General features: G+C 32.7%; 1 protein-coding gene across 2 annotated transcripts in view; it reads right to left on the bottom strand.

Annotated features, from left to right (window-relative positions):
• Window positions 1-17,272, bottom strand: part of LOC134244601 (transient receptor potential cation channel subfamily M member-like 2) — a 117,597-nt gene extending 100,325 nt beyond the window's left edge. For both annotated transcript variants that reach the window (XR_009987254.1, XM_062726855.1), the window contains exons 1-12: window positions 16,413-17,272; window positions 16,228-16,298; window positions 15,918-16,062; window positions 14,764-14,944; window positions 14,481-14,644; window positions 12,545-12,764; window positions 12,057-12,222; window positions 10,074-10,230; window positions 8,993-9,065; window positions 8,757-8,863; window positions 4,128-4,262; window positions 3,916-3,978 (exon numbers count right to left, since the gene is read on the bottom strand). Coding sequence is in view for 1 of the 2 variants with exons in the window: in XM_062726855.1 (XP_062582839.1) it covers window positions 3,916-3,978; window positions 4,128-4,262; window positions 8,757-8,863; window positions 8,993-9,065; window positions 10,074-10,230; window positions 12,057-12,222; window positions 12,545-12,764; window positions 14,481-14,644; window positions 14,764-14,944; window positions 15,918-16,062; window positions 16,228-16,298; window positions 16,413-17,249 (2,319 nt within the window). In the remaining variant the exon portion in view is untranslated. The remainder of the gene's footprint in view (window positions 1-3,915; window positions 3,979-4,127; window positions 4,263-8,756; window positions 8,864-8,992; window positions 9,066-10,073; window positions 10,231-12,056; window positions 12,223-12,544; window positions 12,765-14,480; window positions 14,645-14,763; window positions 14,945-15,917; window positions 16,063-16,227; window positions 16,299-16,412) is intronic.
• Between the last annotated feature and the right edge of the window lie 1,016 nt (window positions 17,273-18,288).

Here is an 18,288-nt window from a genome sequence, read left to right as displayed (position 1 = left end):
TTCACAATTTTGGTAGAGGCACTTTTGCTCATCATAATTATTTACTGAATTAGTGTATTTAATACCTAGGAGCAGAGAAGAAGATTTTCAAAGATTTAATGCATTTTATTATATAATCAATATAGAGCCCCGCCCTAACACCAGAACCCCTGACCCTGGGGCCATAAAATTCACAATTTATGAAGAGACACTCTTGCTCATCATAACTATGTGCTTAATTAGTTTATTTAATACTCAGGAACAGAGAAGAAGATTTTCAAAGAAATAATGCATTTGCACTATATAATCAATAGAGCCCCACCCTAACACCAGAACCCCTGACCCTGGGGCCATAAAATTCACAAATTTGAAAGAGGCACTCTTGCTCAACATAACTATATAACTATTTACTAAGTTAGTTTATCTAATACCCAGGAGCAGAGAAGAAGATTTTTAAAGACTTACTGCATTTTCACTATATAATCAATAGAGCCCCGCCCTAACACCAGAACCCCTGACCCTGGGGCCATGAATTTCACAATTTTGGTAGAGGACTTAATGCTGATTACAATCATACCAACAGTTTGACTGCTTGATGTCCGGGAGTAAAGAAGAAGATTTTTAAACATTGCACTATTTTAAGTGGTTTTTGCCCCACCCCCCAGGCCCCAGGGGGGCGGGGACCATGAAATTCATAATTTTTGTTCCCCTTCACCCATAGATGCTATATGCCAAATTTGGTTGAAATTGGTTCAGTGGTTTCAGAGAAGAAGCTGAAAATGTTTAAATGTTAACGCACGACGCACGACGCACAACGCACGACGGACGACGGACGACGACGGACAAAAACGGATAGCAATAGGTCACCTGAGTTTACTCAGGTGACCTAAAAAATATCAAGAGATTAAATTATAAAAAACATAGGACATTCTAGGCCATTCCAAGTTTTTTCTATGTTTATCATCCGCAGACAGATTGGTTTTGAGGTTATCAAACTGAAAACAAACACAAATTAAAATCAATAAATACAAATCTTTGAAATGCAATTTACTTTTTTAAAGTTTTTAGATCAGCATCTCTCTTTCTTTTATTTTTTATGCAGTTTTGGAATTTCTTTTTTGTATCACTTAACTAGTAGTTTAATTAAGTTACAATGCGAGGGCAATTCTCAGATGGTGATATGAGAAATTTTAGGATTGTGTAAAAAACTTTTGCATTTGTTTTTCCAAGATGAAAAGATTCTTGAATTTAGGGTGGATAAATAAAGAAGAAATTGGAATGGCTTACTTTGAAATAAACAAAGGCATGAAGTGTTATTTTTTTTTTTAAACAAAAATGCCTCCTCTTCAAAAATGCTAACTTGCTTAAAATTATTAAAAGAATATTGTAGAAAAATATTAAATAATCAATAAGCAATTACTACTTACTATTTGAGAAAAAGACTTAATTTTTTAAATAATTAACCCATTCCTGAAGAGGAGATCAACATGCAAGCACATTCAGAAGGTATACCTTTACTACTCCCTAAGAAAAGTAGAACAAATACATATTTTTCTCTGATTCATATAATTTGAAGTTATAATACTATCATGAACAAGAGGCCCATGGCCAACATGGCTCACCTGAGCACTGTGGCTAGAAAAAAGCAGAAATCAATCCAATACTGAAAAGCTTAAATGCATAAGTGGTCCCAACCTACCCCTAAAAAGGGGGTATGATTTGAATTAACATGAATCTACACTAAGAATATCTCCATATTTCTTTGACTTACTGTGGCTTTTTTTCTACAAGTTTGAACTTTCATTTTGGTCCACCCTAGCCCAGGGGGTCATGATTTGAACAAACTTGAATCTACACTACCTGAGGATGCTTCCATATTAGTTTATCTTTCCTGACCCAGTGGTTCTTGATATTTTTAAAACATGCCACCAAATTTTCACTATTTCTTAATTATCTCCCATGGAATGAGGGTGTGGCCCTTCATTTGAACAAACTTAAATTCCCTTTACCAAAGAATGCTTTGTGGCATGTTTGGTGAAATTTGCCCAGTGGTCCAGGAGAAGAAGTCGAAAATGTGAAAAGTTTACAAACTGACAGACAGACGGACAGATGGACTACAGACAAATTGTCATCAGAAAAGCTCACTTGAGCTTTCAAATCAGGTGAGCTAAAAGCATTTACAGTGTAAGAAGGCTTAAATATGGTCAAAACAGAGTAGTTCTATCCAGACTTGTATGTATACCCTACTGTGTGCACTAAAACAGGGTAGGGAGATGAAGCATATAAGAACAGGGTCTGACCATTCCTTTGTGTAATATATGAGCTTCTAAGGTCTCTGGATTACAAAGTTTTAGAAATAAGGAGAATTTACATCTGTGTTCCTTGTGATTTTCTTAACGACCTTGGTCCAGGTTCCAGAACATATTGTAACGAGACCGAGGGTATCGTGTAATAAACTCGTGGGCCGCTATTGGTTTTCTGGTCACTTGGTCGAGGTTTGATGGTTCCGTTGGTCACAGTTTATATAATGGTTAATAACCAATTTTTGGTCACTTGATTGGTAGACGTAATGACCAACTTTTGGTCACTTATTTGGTTGACTTAATGACCAACTTTTGGTCCCTTCTTTGGTAGACGTAATGACCAACTTTTGGTCACTTATTTGGTTGACACAATGACCAACTTTTGGTCACTTCTTTGGTTTACGTAATGACCAACTTTTGGTCACTTAAAACAATGTTTCTTAGGAATAACACTTGTTAAAAGTTTATAACATTTATTAAGACGATCAAATGGTCCACTTATAAACACACAAAATGGTACACTGTAACTTGGTTGGTACAACGTTATTTGGTTAACAAAAAGGTGACCAACCGATGGTCAATACAGGACGTTCCTACTAACTTGGTCCCCTTAATGGTTTCGTATACATAGACTTGGTACCGTCTTATAACCGAAGTATACGGAGTCGTTCCCAAACCAGGGAAGGCTGTGTGCTCCGAGTCGCTCTGAAGTCTAAACCCAAAACAGCTGGTTTATATAGACAAAAGTTGTTATGATGACGTAAGAGACAATCAGATACCTAAATTACGTCACAATCAATACAATCAATAAGTTAGCGGGTTTTGACCAACAAAATTACCTACTAAATTAATAACGTTGTACCCATATAAAACATACAAAATACACCACTTTGTCATTAAATCATACATGTTAAATTAATAAAGTCATTAAATCAATTATTGTTCATTTCTTACGTTAACTGTTCATTGACAATTATTTACGGAGTTTATAAACATCGGGTTCAAGTTCCATATATTCCAAGCTTGTAAACAAGAGTTAACCCGAATTTCACAGGTACACTTCGTGAAACGTAACAATATGTTAACTGTCTACATTCTACAGGTAAGCAACTTGGCCATGAATCACAAACTTGATTCATTAGCATACTAGTATATCCACATTATCTTCAATTCTCCTAAAACCAATGTTGGTGGCAAATATAAGCAGCATCTTTTTTTTCTTCTTGAGGACTAAAGTATGCATACAGCTGCATTGAGACAAGAATGGCAGACTAGTAAAAAATAGGCCTGGGTTATTCATTTTCATCTGACCCCTTCCCCTCACCCAACAAACTTTTTATTGAGGTATAAAACAGACTGCCTAATATAAAATTTGGTATCTCAAAATGAAAGTAATAAATAAATCTGGTTAAAAGTTCTTCTGGAAGCAAGTTAGAATTCTTTTTTAAATTCACCAATCATCAGCTCCTAGTGAGTAATACAAGTGGGTCAGTAATGGATAGTATTGTTAGATTCATCCTAGACAAGTGGATAAAATAACCTATAACATTTCTTACTTTTCAACATACTGTTTGGCTTTACAGATATTAGTAACTAGTCGTATACTTATAGACATTACAGGAGTTAGACTTACCCTAAGATAGTTTATTCTGTTCATCAACAATTGTGCAGCTCCATCTGTTTTGTCATTGAAACACTAAAAATCAAAGCACATAGCAAATCTGATCATTGAGAAGAACCAAAGTCTTAAGTACTTGCAATGACTTAAAATATCTATATAATGGTAAAAAAGTTTTACCATGGATGGATTTAAACAGACAAACAGATAGATAAATGAAGTCTTACATTAGAGTAGAGGTTCCACAGATTTCTGATGTCGAGGAATTGAGTCAGATCAATTCCGTTTTCTAGGAAGAGTTTGACAAATTCTAGTCGGTCCTGTATAAGGGCTGTCATCATGGCATCATCTAACTTCAGCTCCTGTAAAGACAGCCATTTTGTAAGGGAGCAATTTTTAAAATAAAAGTATTTTAAAGGGTTTTGTCAATATGATTTTGATTTTATATCTAAAACAAAAACAAAAAAAACAGGATAACGTTTGACTAAAGATACAAGTTGTCAGTATGTACAATAAACATGCAAATTCTTGGAGTTAAAGAATACAAAAATGTCTTATAAGCACACCAACATCATAAGCTGGCAAAAGTAACATTTATCTAGCAAAAAAAAAAGAAGAAAAAATTGTATGTTCTAGTATATCTGAAGTACATAAAAAGTACAAAAATGCATGACAATATTTGTATATTGCAGACCATCAAAACTTAATTTAAAATACTTTTAAAAATTACAGTAATATCCAAGACTAAAATTAATCTAAAATTTGTTAAATTATTTCTTTAAAACTCATTTCAATTGTAGTCAATTACTAAAGGAATTAAGAGAACTTTAACACTATAATTATGATTTCAAACCTTTGTTTATGGGGCATTTGAAATCCTACATGTTCAAAGAAATCATATAAATCTTATAATGGATTTGGTGCAATATTGCATAATCTAAAACCATAATAGACAAACAAGGGGTCCATAGTCTACACTGCTCATCTGAGTAACATTCAATAACTAATAGGAAAGATTAATGTCATCCTAATCAGACAAAGAAACGTTCTCAACATTGCTGTCTTAGACTAATATATTTCATCATTGCTTTAATACAATTTATGTATTGCTCCTTTATAAATTTTAATTAATTGAGCAACAGCATTTTTTAGAAAAAATATATACTATATAAGTGGAGTTTTTGTGAGATGCAAGTTTACTGAATAATTTTTAGAAAAGTCTGCATGTAATATTTTAGCAAGAAGCAATTTTAGCAGTTTTATAATGTTAAGGGGGCCGACTATAGTTTTATTGTGTGAAAACTACAATAGCGAAACTCTTCATTTTTATACCATATATAACTTACATTAACTTCAGTGTATATGCAAAGTTTGGGGGAAATCTACCGTCCAGGTATTTTTGAGGGACCGTCTCAAAATACAGGTACATTCACTATAGGATTATATAGGAAAATGTCAATTTTAGCACTTTAAGTAAAGGAGAAAGTCCGAAAACTATTCTGTGAGAGAAAGAACTGTTTATTTTTTCTCTCACAGAATGGACAGTTTGAGGACTTTATCCTACTTAAAACATTTTCTCTATTGTTAACTTAATAAACTGTCCCAGGTGATGGTTATGTATTTCCTATGATTACGTAACACACTTGATTGTCCAGAGAGTGAGGGATGAAAACAATAGCTGTATTGTTTAACTTAATGGACAGTGCCAGGTAAATTTAGATTTAGATGTTAGCTCACTTGATTTCTGACCACTTCCCATGTAAAGCTTCATGAGTGAAGATGTCCTCATCGGATGGAGAAAAAAAATACATATTTCTCCAAAATACGGGCCAAAGAGTGGTAAATACTCTACAGTAGGTTGACACAAGCAGAAGCTTGTAGTTTTGCAGATTCTGAAGTTGGTGTTCAAGTTTTGACAAAAGCTATTGCAAATCTTTTTCAACAATCAGGATTTAAGGGACACTGTGATACGAAACATTCTTTGAGAACAACTACGGCGACCCCCTTGTATGAAGTTTGAGGAAACAGTTTATAGCAGAAAAAATGGGCCACAAATGTATTACAGTTTGATCCTACAATTGAACCAACAATAAATAGCAGCAGAGAGTAATTGGAATAATTCATGGAAATAAGAGGGATTCTGATGATAGCAAGTGTATGAAAAGATGAAATTTGTGATCTCTGTCCCAAAAATGATTCCACCTGCAGTGCATCTAGTGAGATTATCATTTCATCTGGAAATAAGCCTTTATCTTTTAAATTTAAATTGCTGTTGGATATATTCTAAACATTCATGGAATGGATCTACCACGTCCAGCATTCATTTTTTGTGAAGAGGATGAGACGTTTGTTTTTTAATAAAGAAACTTCTGGATGTGGATGTTCTAGAGTTACTAAGCATCAGGATTTACACGTGTCTTCTTTGCATTGGATTTGTCATTTCCAAAGATGATATACTGTTGAACATTTCACGTACAATTGTTTGATATTTATGCATGATTGTGCATTAAATTAAAAATTTAATTGCCTACTTAATTATGTATTGTTTTCAACATTTAAAACCTGTACATTAAGTTACCTTTAATTGTACATTAAGTTGACAAAACGCTGTCGATTAAGTTAAGAATTGAGAGTTTTGTCAACTTAATGTACGGTTACAGGTGACTTAATGTACAGATTTTAAATATCCTAATCTATTATGCCATATAATGTACTAAAAACACAAAGGATTACATAACAAAAATGTTTTAAAGCAAATTATACAAATACTACAATAGACATTTTGTTCAAACTATAATATTTGATGAGTAATACAATATTATACAATATATGAAAGAAACACACAATTCTATCGTCTTGTTACCAGAGGGGGCATCTCAAAATGCAAAAAATTAGCAAATTTTACTATTTTTATAGAGTATTACAATATATAACGTACACAATGGATTCACATGAAAACATAATAAAAATATTGGAGATATTCTCAAATTTCTATAGCGAAAGTTTATTACTTTTTCTTTAATAATATCTTTATTACTCCTTTCTTTAAGAGCTACAGATTATCATAACGTCAAAAACACACTGCAACGACGTCAACCTACCTATCAATTGCAAAATCGGTTAAAAAAATCAGTTATATCAAATTGTAATTACATTTTTATATCTATAATTTCTTAATTTTGTTTAATTTTAATAATTAAGGGAAAAAAGTGAATTCAAACAGTAAATACGCTTCATTTTACTGTGATGCGCGAAATATTGCGCAATGGAAACTATAGTCGGCCCCCTTAAGAGAAATGGCTATAACAACCCCTACACAATAAAATGGTAGTGATATTCAAAAGCCTTTCTTAAAATGCCAAAATTAAACCCTCCCTAAAATTTCAGTTTTAACAGTATTTTGTAAAGTTGTGCCAGGTAACCTAGCCGACGGACATTTATATAAACAAACTTGAATGTTGACTGTGTTAATTTTTTTTAGTAAGTTTACTCTGATTTTGTCATGAATACATGTACTAGAAGCCATCTAACAGTTATTTGGGAGGAATGTCACTGCTACCTCTTGAAAATACAGATCTTACAAACACTTAATCTTATAACTGAGATACAATAATGAGGAATAAGGACTAAAGGTTTGCAATGAGTCTATAAAATACTGTAAACCAACTTTTATTCTCAAGCAAGCAATATTTGCACGCTTCAAGATTCTTTTTAACTCATGAATACATTATATTTCTTGTTGCCTCAGTTTCAAGAAGTAGTAGTATCGGATGGATTCCAAAATGAAGAAACACAAATAAATGATGTTTTGAATTAAAGTTGGTTTATAGTACACAGTCAGACTATGTACAACATGACAATACATGTAATATGCTAGTGTAGGGACTCACTTTGTACATTTTTGATGACTTACTCTGAAATTATACATACCTGCCAGTGTTATTTTTATAAGAATAATAGTACTAGAGGTGTCATATAATATATTTAACCCCACAATATTTTGAACCGGATTCAAAATATCACTGATGAAATACCCCTGATATTGAACCCCCCTTTAAAATATTGAACCCAAGGTTCAAAATATTATGGTAAAAAATATTGAATCTGAGTGACTAATTCATAATCACTGCAGAAAATCATGAATTTTGTGATTTTTTCTGTTAAATAACAAAGTTGATGTTACTGTGGATGGGTTTTATTGGGATCACATCATCTCAAACTTCAAGCAGTTATTTCTTAAAACTGAGGAAATGAGATGTGTTTCCTTAATATTTCTTAAATGCTGGAATTGTTTTACGTGTTCAATTCAAACCATGAAAAAGTGAATGTTACTAAAAAAAAAATTATACCAACTCTGAAATACCTTCTGAAATACAGAATAATTATTGTTTTTCAATCTAAATAACATATTAACTACAAAGTTTTATATAGATATGGCTTGTTACAAATACAGGTCTTAAATAGATAAGGTAGGCATTAATAATCAAAACTTCACAGCAACACTGTTGGCTAGTAAAATGTACACAGAATCAAATTGAGTTTACATAAATAACCCAAAACTTCTGTTTCTAACTGAGTCAATATTGGCTGACAGTATTGTCACTTTCATATACAGTTTTTATTTTACATGTGAATTAGTAAATGGAGGGATGGTTTCTCTCATTTAAATTTATATCTTTCCTTTTCTTCGAACATTTGACATACTGGTAAATTACAATTAAGAAATAAATAAGTTTTATAAACTTCAATGGGAATTGAAGTGGGTCGTTCACGTGATCAAATCCTGTAAAGGCTGAATATCTCATTTTTCTTCAGTTTCTTTTAAACATATTTAATTACAGATAAAATATCTTTACCTGGTAATTTGTCTTGTTAGAAGCCGTGAAGATCTCATTTTTAGCTATGTCTGATCGATTCCAGGCCAAAGCCAAACTAAGCTGGGCATTGGTGTTGGATCTGTTTGCTACAAAAAGTTTATTTCGGAACTTTACAACATTATAAATAATTAAGTTTTTATGACATTGAAATCTTTTTTGTGTAAGCAGTACATGTGTACATATGTTTACGTATAAACAGACTTTCATTCACTCACCTTTCAACAGGGCATACAAGATGGCTCGGTCAAAATCTTTTGTTTCATAGTCATTCAGATCAAAGACAGTCAACTGAAGAGATATTTCAATGTATCAGTCAATCAATCAGTAAATTTAGAGAGAGAGACATTTGCAGAAATTACTGTACTGTAAGATCACAAAATTTTTGTCACACCTTATTTTCTCGAGATAGTCATTGACTCTTTGAATATTAGCACGACAAAATATTCGTGAATTATGATTATTACTCCTTTTAATCTTTAGGAATTCAAATATACTGAGAATGAAATTTTCATGAGCACAACGTCTAACGTAATTGTGCAAAAATAAAGTTCTCATAAATAAATGGTGATTTACAGTATATAAAACATGCTGTATTTCAAGGTTTCAGAACTAAGGAAAGTTACAGTAAATGGTATATATTTGATACTGTGTTCATCATTTATTTGGTCTTGGTTTTTTTTTTCACTAGTGGCCTGTTCACACGGAGTGTTTAATTAGAATTAAAAGTAAAGTTACTGTGAATTAGCTTCGCTTAGCGTTCACACGGAGAATTTAATGCGAATTTGTTTAATTCGAATTAGTTTACTGCGCATCAAATTACTTCGCATTAGCTCCGTGTGAACGCTAAGCGAAGATAATTCAAATTAAATTTTGAGGCACGCGTAATGGCAAAATTAGGTCAAATGCCACATGTCCGGGGTCAGCTTGAAGTATTTGTGCTATCTTTGAGTGAAAAACTAAGGAAAATTGTGTTAATCACTAAAATGTGTGTACAGACACTGTAACATTATGTCAAATGTATCTGCTCCTGCCTAAGGTGACGTGATTTGCAAATGACGTCATAATAGTCTGGCTGTAGAAGTAGAATTTTAATTCGCATTAGTTTACTTCGTATTAGCTGTCGTGTGAACACAATTCAATTCGCATTATTTTGATTCGCATTAGTTTACATCGCATTAATTTTTTGCGAATTAAACTCTTCGTGTGAACAGGGCATAGAAATCTACATAATTCAATAAAAGTTTGATGAAAATAAAACACATCAGAACAGATTTATCAGCACTTCCTTTCACTCACCATTTCCCTGTTCTCCAGAGCTTCTCTCAGCTGTTTTAAACAGTTAGCTATCAAAGCAGGTTTTCTTGGCATGTCTTTCTCTTTCCATTCAAATATTATGTTTGCTAGGTTCTCCATTTCTTCATCAAAATCTTTGGGAAAGTAGCTTTTCTCTTCACTAATGGTAAAATGGGGGAAAAAAATTATACATACTTTGTAATCAGAAGGCCGATGGACCAGAATACTTTTCAGTGTTAATTCTAAGTGTACGAGGGTTTATCCAAAAGTTCGTGGAATTTCTTTCTAAAATTTTATCGTGATTTGATGAAATCAATCAACAGGCATATTCATAATATAGAGTCATAATGCAACAATTTTGGAAAATTTCACCACTTTCCAATCACCAATAAGGTCACACGAGCTTTCTGAAAATGGATAGTTGGGAAACGCGGGGGAGACTTCGACATAACGTCGTTAGATATGTCACGTCACGTTATAAAAGCATCCCCCAAATGTCCAATTATAATACGTAATTCTACAAAATGCTGTCTTTTTCTCCATTTTTTTTCTCAAGAAAAACCTGGGTATCCTCTCCCACCAACTTATCTTCATTTTTCACTCATATTTCAAAACACTACTCATTTTTCCATATGATGTTCCAATTTCAGTAGCAATGTCAAGATCAGAACGGCAGCCGACAACGTCCATTGACGCTTTTAATTTGTCTGGGGGGGATACGTACTTAAACAGAGCCTCTAAAAAGCGACCACACCTTTTATCAACGTCCATGGAAGTTCTATTTTACTTAAATTTCTTATGCCACTGGAAAACCAGTATTTAAATGCATTTTTCCCAAGCCTACGTCAATAATATACGCGTTTAAGATCGAGTGATCCCGGGATTTTCACAAAACGTGTGACTTGACGTGATGAGCAATATATCATCAACTTATAAACTAAATATCCAGTAAAATCAGTAAAACTCTCACACAAAGGTTTATAAAAGATCAAGCAATCGTAATAATGAAACAATTTTCCTTTTATATATCACATAGGGCGGTTTAATTCGTATTTCATGAATTAAGAATTTAAATGATAATAAACGCGTTGATGTCTCCCCCGCATTTCCAAACAACCGTTTCTATGGCAACTGCCATAAAGTTACAATCAAAGATATTTAAAATGTTTTTTAATTTAAAATATTCATCAAGTGTCTATATTTTCATTTGTAATTTTCAACCAATTCCACTGAAAAATAAATAAAATCTGAAGAAATTCCACGAACTTTTGGATCAACCCTCGTATATTTAGGAATCTACAGTATTCAGAAGATTCCCTGAATAAATATAAGGACAAAATAATTGTTCATGGGGATCTATAGATTTGTGGATAAGGGTGACCCACACTAGCTATAACCAAAGTTTTTCATTGCTTTGATATTTCAGCCATTTGCTTTCAACCATTATCTCATGCCAAAAAAGCAATTAAATTATCTATTTTCAATCTGAAATGCATTTGTTGGCTAAAATCTTATAGCAGTGTTAAATGTTGTAGGATTAAATGCTAAACTCTGAAGCCATCTAGCAGTAATTTTGGCTATGATGATTAACTTAAGCTTATTGGCTGTTATATTATCACAGCTGTGTGCTATATAATCACTATGATTAACCTGAGCTTGCTGGCTGTTATATTATAGTCGTGTGCTATATAATCACTATGATTAGCCTGAGCTTGCTAACTGTTATGTTATTGCCGTGTGCTATATAACCGCTATGATTAACCTGAGCTTGCTGGCTGTTATATTATAACTGTGTGCTATATAATTGCAATGATTAACCTGAGCTTGCTGGCTGTTATGTTATAACCGTGTGCTATATAATCGCTATGATTCACCTGAGCTTGCTGGCTGTTATGTTATAACCGTGTGCTATATAATTGCTATGATTCACCTGAGCTTGCTGGCTGTTATATTATAACTGTGTGCTATATAATCACTATGATTAACCTGAGCTTGCTGGCTGTTATGTTATAGCCGTGTGCTATATAATCGGCGGCCCTCCCTGATGACTGTAGGACAAGGACAGGGATCCCTCTAGTTACAGCCTGCCACACCGTCTTCATTGAGTTTATCCCTCCCTCAACAATTATAGAAATAACTGGGATGGTTAGAGCTGAAATACAAAAATACTTTTGTTTATTGATGATTTTCTTAAAATACTTCAACAGACATATCTCTTAATAGGTAACCAGTATCAATTTAAAAATAAACATGTATTTAGAAAATGTTCTATGATTATTTTTTTTAAAGATAAGGTATGGTAATGGACTTCATAAAGAATAACTACTTTTTATGAGGTTTGGTTAACATTTCAATGGTGCTCAAGTAAGATGGAACTAAAACCACTTTTTTTTGTTAAAATAAACATGGTTTAAAGTCAATTTTGTTTTCTAAATCCTGTATTCTGAGCAAGAGTTCTAACAATCAACGCTTACAAGATTCTTTGTCATATGGGTCCACATGCTGCTCAGAGATGTACTTCTCCAGTCTGGTTCTGAAGTCAATCTCTGCCCCGAATTTATTCTCCGATCCATCGTCTATAAGGAGGAAGTGGGAGTGATTCTCGTCTAAAGGAATGTTCTTTGGATTCATCAATCGGGCTTCCATAACATCTGTTTTAGAGTATACAGCTGGGAAAAGGCCAGTCTTTAGTCCCTATTAAAGAGTTTTTTTCATTGTACTTAAATTTAAAGTAGGAATTGCAAATTTATTTATACTTAATACAGAGATTATTTTCTGAATTTAGGAAATCATATAATAATGGGATATGCTACTCTTGCAAGTCTTGTGATACCTCCCAACTCATAGAATTTTGTATGTCTATATATAAGTTTCATTTATATATATCTAATATTATTTATAATAGATATCAAAACAAGACTTTTTAAATAGATTTCATCAAAAGATTATTCAGAATTTGTTAATTATATGCACACAAAATTTGTTATCTTTAGTAAAATTATGGGGTTTAATTTCAAAATCAACACATAATCTCCAACAGCCAAACTTTTTTTAAACAATGTATGCTTTAAAATTCATTAATATCCATCCATAACCAAAAAGAAAACTATGAGGGTTGATCCAAAAGTAATGTCACAACTTTTTTTTTCATTTTTCAGTCTCCTTGTCATCTGCTGGTCATTCAATGACCCATCACCCGCCCAAAATTGCTGAAACTATCTATAAAGAAGTCTCTTTTATTTACATTCTTTATTCTGTGAGTCTGATTAATCAATGTAACTGTCGCTAGTGATGATTCCCATATTTTGAAGCAAAAATGCATTACAACTCATCAAGCTGTTTTTTTCTCATTTCGACAATTCCTTTGTTGAATGCAACAGAGTAGAACGACAATGTTTATGATCACAAATACCAATGCCATTATTAAATTTCCAATTAAAGACTAGAAAATGACATGAATTGTGTCTTTTAAAAAAATAGGAGATTAGGTGCTTTTTTAGAATCTTTTTAGTGTCTGTCTTTTTCTTTCTAAGAAAAAGGACATTTTAAAATGTGATGTTCAGTTTTGACGCGGCGACACCCCCATGCTCTAAATTTTAAAAATCTATAAAATAAATTCAAATAAACATCTTTAAATGAAAATTTCAATGTTAATTACATTTGTATTTGTGCATCTTTTGGTATATTGTATCATATGATGCCAAATATGAAAGATATGGACATTGTGACGTTACTTTTGGATCAACCCTCGTACATCTATCAAAAGCAAAACTTTCTATTTGAAATAAAAGGAGATAAAAAACACTTTTATGGGATCCTTTTTGATGAACATAACCCAGAGTAAAACAAGGTCTAATTTTCATTTGTAATAGTATGTTTAAATATTATGAAGAGAACACTTTTCTGAAATGCTCTATCATAGTTTTTGTGGGTTGATACATGTATTAAGAAGGCTGTATTGAAAATCTTAACACCATATCCCAAAAGAAATGAAAACTTCTCATTTCTTAAACTTTTGGCCAATTCAAAACTTTTTTCTGCAAAAACAAGTGCTTTCTTTCCAACCCTTTTATTAACTTAAAAAATAAACAATTAAACTAGCTGCTCTTTTCCATTAGTATTACTATAATTAAGCAAATTCTTTACTATAATAAGTTCAATGTGTTCAACACAGAAATGTTTCCACATACGTATTAAAAATTGGTTTGGTCATTTTGCCATCACAACCTTACCTTATCCACTGTAGGGTCTTTAAACTATTTAACATTGATATTCTGACTTGTATATCAAAAAGAAATTAAATAATAATTTTATTTTTTGCATTATCCATGAAAAGAAATGTGTACAGAATATTTCACATATATATCAAATAATAAATTGTGGGCTTCAGGCTCCACCATTAACTCCTACCTCCTCTCCATCTAAGGCTTGCCTGTTGGCGACACAACCCCACGTAGCTATCCCCAGGACTACTACATCATTTTTACGCCCGGTGGTGATGATGTGATCTTTGACTGCATCACCCACAAACTCCATCACCCCTGTTCTAGTACCACCTGTCACGATCCAAGCACCTAAAAAAGAAAAGTGTTTTTTTTCTAATTTGAACAAGCTTTTTTTTGTATATACCTGGTAATGTATTTGAGTTGACAATTTTTTCAACATCGGCAATTTATGACTAGCGATGACTTACAAGTTGATGTTGCTGCATTCATCAGACCTCGTTTGAAAGTCTCTTGCATTCTGCGCTTCAGGTCGAATCGCTGGGCACCACCTGTGACAGAGATAATCAGCTGTGGTGGCTCCAGGTGCCACTGGTTAATCATCATATCCCAGATAATTTCGGGTTTAGTGTCGGGTTCACAGCGAAGGTACTACAATTGAAATTTAAAAAAATAATTTTTATAGAGGTATTAAATTCTGCATAATACTTCAGCCATAAACTTCATAAATATTTATAAATAATTTCATTTTTTGGAGTATATTCAGAAATAGTTTTACTCAATCAATAGGTATGGTTGATATGATTTATCAAAACATAGGTTTGATTATGTGAAATATATCTATGATAATATATATATATATTTTTTTTTAAAAAATTACATATTACATGTAATTAGAAAAATCTTTAGAATAATAGATGATAGACAAAGCCTTTGATTACAGTTATGCCTATAAATCCTTTACTTTGTCAGTAATAAAAGCTATTTTTCCATTATATAATTTCCCCTTTTTTAATGGAAAAAGATGTTTCCAATTTGCGTAAGATATTCATAGGAAAAGAATTGTTTTTATTGATGTAAATATAAAGCTACAAATATTTTACTTGAATTAGGAGATTTCAATTTATGACAGCCTTGATGTGATGTAAAGAAGAAACAAAATAATATAATCTATCAACTACATGTAGTACATGAGTAAACTTTCTCAAGCTTTAACTTCTGAACTAACATGCACAAATTAAATGACTTAAATGCCAAAGATTGCCATTTAACATAGTTCAGATATTTAAATTTCAGCACAGAAAATGTATTGAATTTTAATTTAATCTTTATCATATATACCCTTTTGATAATGTTTATCTTCAAAGGTAAACATAAATTACTAATGCAAATATTGATAAAGTCTAGTTATCCTGAATATTCCAACTAATAATAGACCACCATTAGACTGAAATCATCTGTACAGTTCTGACTTAGCGTAAAGTACTATAGAAGGTACAGGAACTCTGAATTAAGACAGACAGAAAGTAAACATTGATAAGTGTACCATTATGTTTTATTTAATTTACACCTTTTAATAACACTGACATATTGTGATAAATGCCAAAACAATGTTTTCGCTTACGGGAGATGCTTCAATCTCGTTTCCATATCCTTGGAAATTAATATATCCAAATGAATCTGTAGGCTCTGGTTTGGTGTGGGTTTGAATATGCCAAACCTGTTTTGTTGGCTTATGAAGATGAGTATGTTGTTTTCGTAAAGTAGTTCTATAAAATATAAAGTAAACATTTAGAACCAGAAAACAATATATATTTTTTTCCTTCAGCTGTAGAGTACGCACAATGTCACATCTAAAGTGTTTAATTAACCTGTAATCTTACACAAACATGATTCAAGAAATCCTTTAATAAACATAAAAAGTCTGTACTTACTCCAATTCATCTACTGGTAATGGAACTCTGATCATTATTCTGTTCCTCATAACAAACTCCCTGAATGACCTCTATAATTGTACAGAAGAAATAAAGCAAGATCAATGGTTCATTTTCAAACAAATATTGTAACAGAGAAAGTACAGAGATCTATGACATATTACATGTATTAGATGTTACAGTACCTGATTAAGTCTGGATGCCCCCAGTTTGACCGTTGATCGTCTAGTTCTTCTCTTTCTGGAAAATCCAACTGAACCTTTCTTAGACAGCCTCAATCCATCAACATTATCCTCCTGTTTCAGTGTGTATGTTCCATTACTTTTCACTGAACTTGTATCTGCAACAGGCCCCGAGTCCCTGAAGGATTTGTTTGTTATTCCCTGAATGGTGTAGGTACCTGTACTGTCAGTGACCTCGGACTTCCTTCCTTTCTTTGATTGTTTTCTGGAGGATTTTGACAGTGGGTCTTTCACAGAGAGACTTAGATCCTCCTCTTGAGATTTATCCTTATCCTTCTTGTGTTTTTTGCTCTTTGACTTTTTGGTTTTCCCTGAGGGTTTATAGTCCCCGTGGAATGGGTCCTGTTCATGAACACTGTCCATCATGTCACTGTAACTTGTATGTGTTCCATACCTAGGAGTCCTCAAATTACTCTCCAAATGTAGGTCACTGTACTCCCGTGCCGGGCCCCTCGGGGGTTTCTCGCTACCCATCTCCATCAGTTCTGCTGAATCTTTGTACCTTAACTTTTTTACTGGCGTCAGTACCTCATCTGACTCCTCTGGGTTTCTACGGTACTCACTTTCTTCAGTCCAAGTCCTGCGGGTGCTTCCCATGGAATCATCCTGAGACCTATGGAAGCTTCGGTGTGGTGGATCTGAGAGGCCAGGTCTTTGATTCTGGAAATCCATGTGTCTGCTGGTATGAGAGCTCTCAAGGCTCGGAATTAAATGTAGATTGTCTAGTTCTCTGTCCGAGGAAATGCTGATTTTTCTTCTAAGAAATTCATCATCACTCATAATCTATTTACTGGGCATCATGATAATCTGTAAAACAATTAAAAGTGTCATTATCTTGTAACATACATTGTATGGACCAAGTACATTAATTAAAAATTGTTAATAAACTGACATGTCATGTAACTGTTTTCCAGTATGGATTCTCTACTGATTATTTTTTTGGTCTGAATTATTTTTCTTATTCTTCATTACAAAATAAATAATTTCATTCTTTATTTCTGTCAATGATGCAATTGAGCATAAAGTAAGATTCAAGATCAAATGCTGTATTTTTAATACATCCTTACTTTTGATGGCATGCCAAGAATTTTTTTAAGAGAATCAGAAACTGCTGGTGCCATAATAAAAAAATTCAATATTATCATCCAATTCTTTTTGGTTTAGATGAAATTGGTGGGCAGAATTTATTTTATATTTCTTTCATTATGTATGGAATGGACTCTATGTACAGAGGTTTGGGCTAGATTCAATGAAACTACACAGGTAATCTACCATAGGCACTTATTTCATATATGGGGCACCCCTACTTATTTTTCGATAAGGTACCTAACTCAATTTCAGGCACCCCACTTCAAGCTCGTATTTTGTTAATAATGTGAGAACAGAGTTAAGTCAAAATTTTGATTTCATTACCTCAAGTTTTATCCATACTACAGAGAAATATATTCTATAAAAATAATAACATCCAATATGAAAAATAATAAACCACTCATTTCTATCGTGTAAAGTGATCTAATTCGTTTAATTTATATTGTGAACTATTATGAGTAGAAAGCAAATAACAAGGCACGTAAAAATATGCAGCGACAGAGGAAATTCAAACTGCAAGTAGCAAGCATAAAATTGTGTCACATAAGAATATCTTTCGTGCAATGCTTCAGCGCAATATGCAGTAAATTATCAATGGATAAATATTACATCTTTTGTTCTTGTTTATAATTACAAATGTTATACATACAGTTCAACATTATGATCATCGTTCCCTCGTTTTATTTTGATCGCTCACCACAATGTTATGGCGTTTCTAAGAAGGCCACAC

This window comes from Saccostrea cucullata, unplaced genomic scaffold (genome assembly GCF_032062105.1).
Source record: "Saccostrea cucullata isolate Sc308-1 unplaced genomic scaffold, CSIRO_AGI_Scuc_v1 ctg33, whole genome shotgun sequence".
Classification (NCBI taxonomy): domain Eukaryota; kingdom Metazoa; phylum Mollusca; class Bivalvia; order Ostreida; family Ostreidae; genus Saccostrea; species Saccostrea cuccullata.
This window is presented reverse-complemented; position numbering and strand designations above follow the sequence as displayed.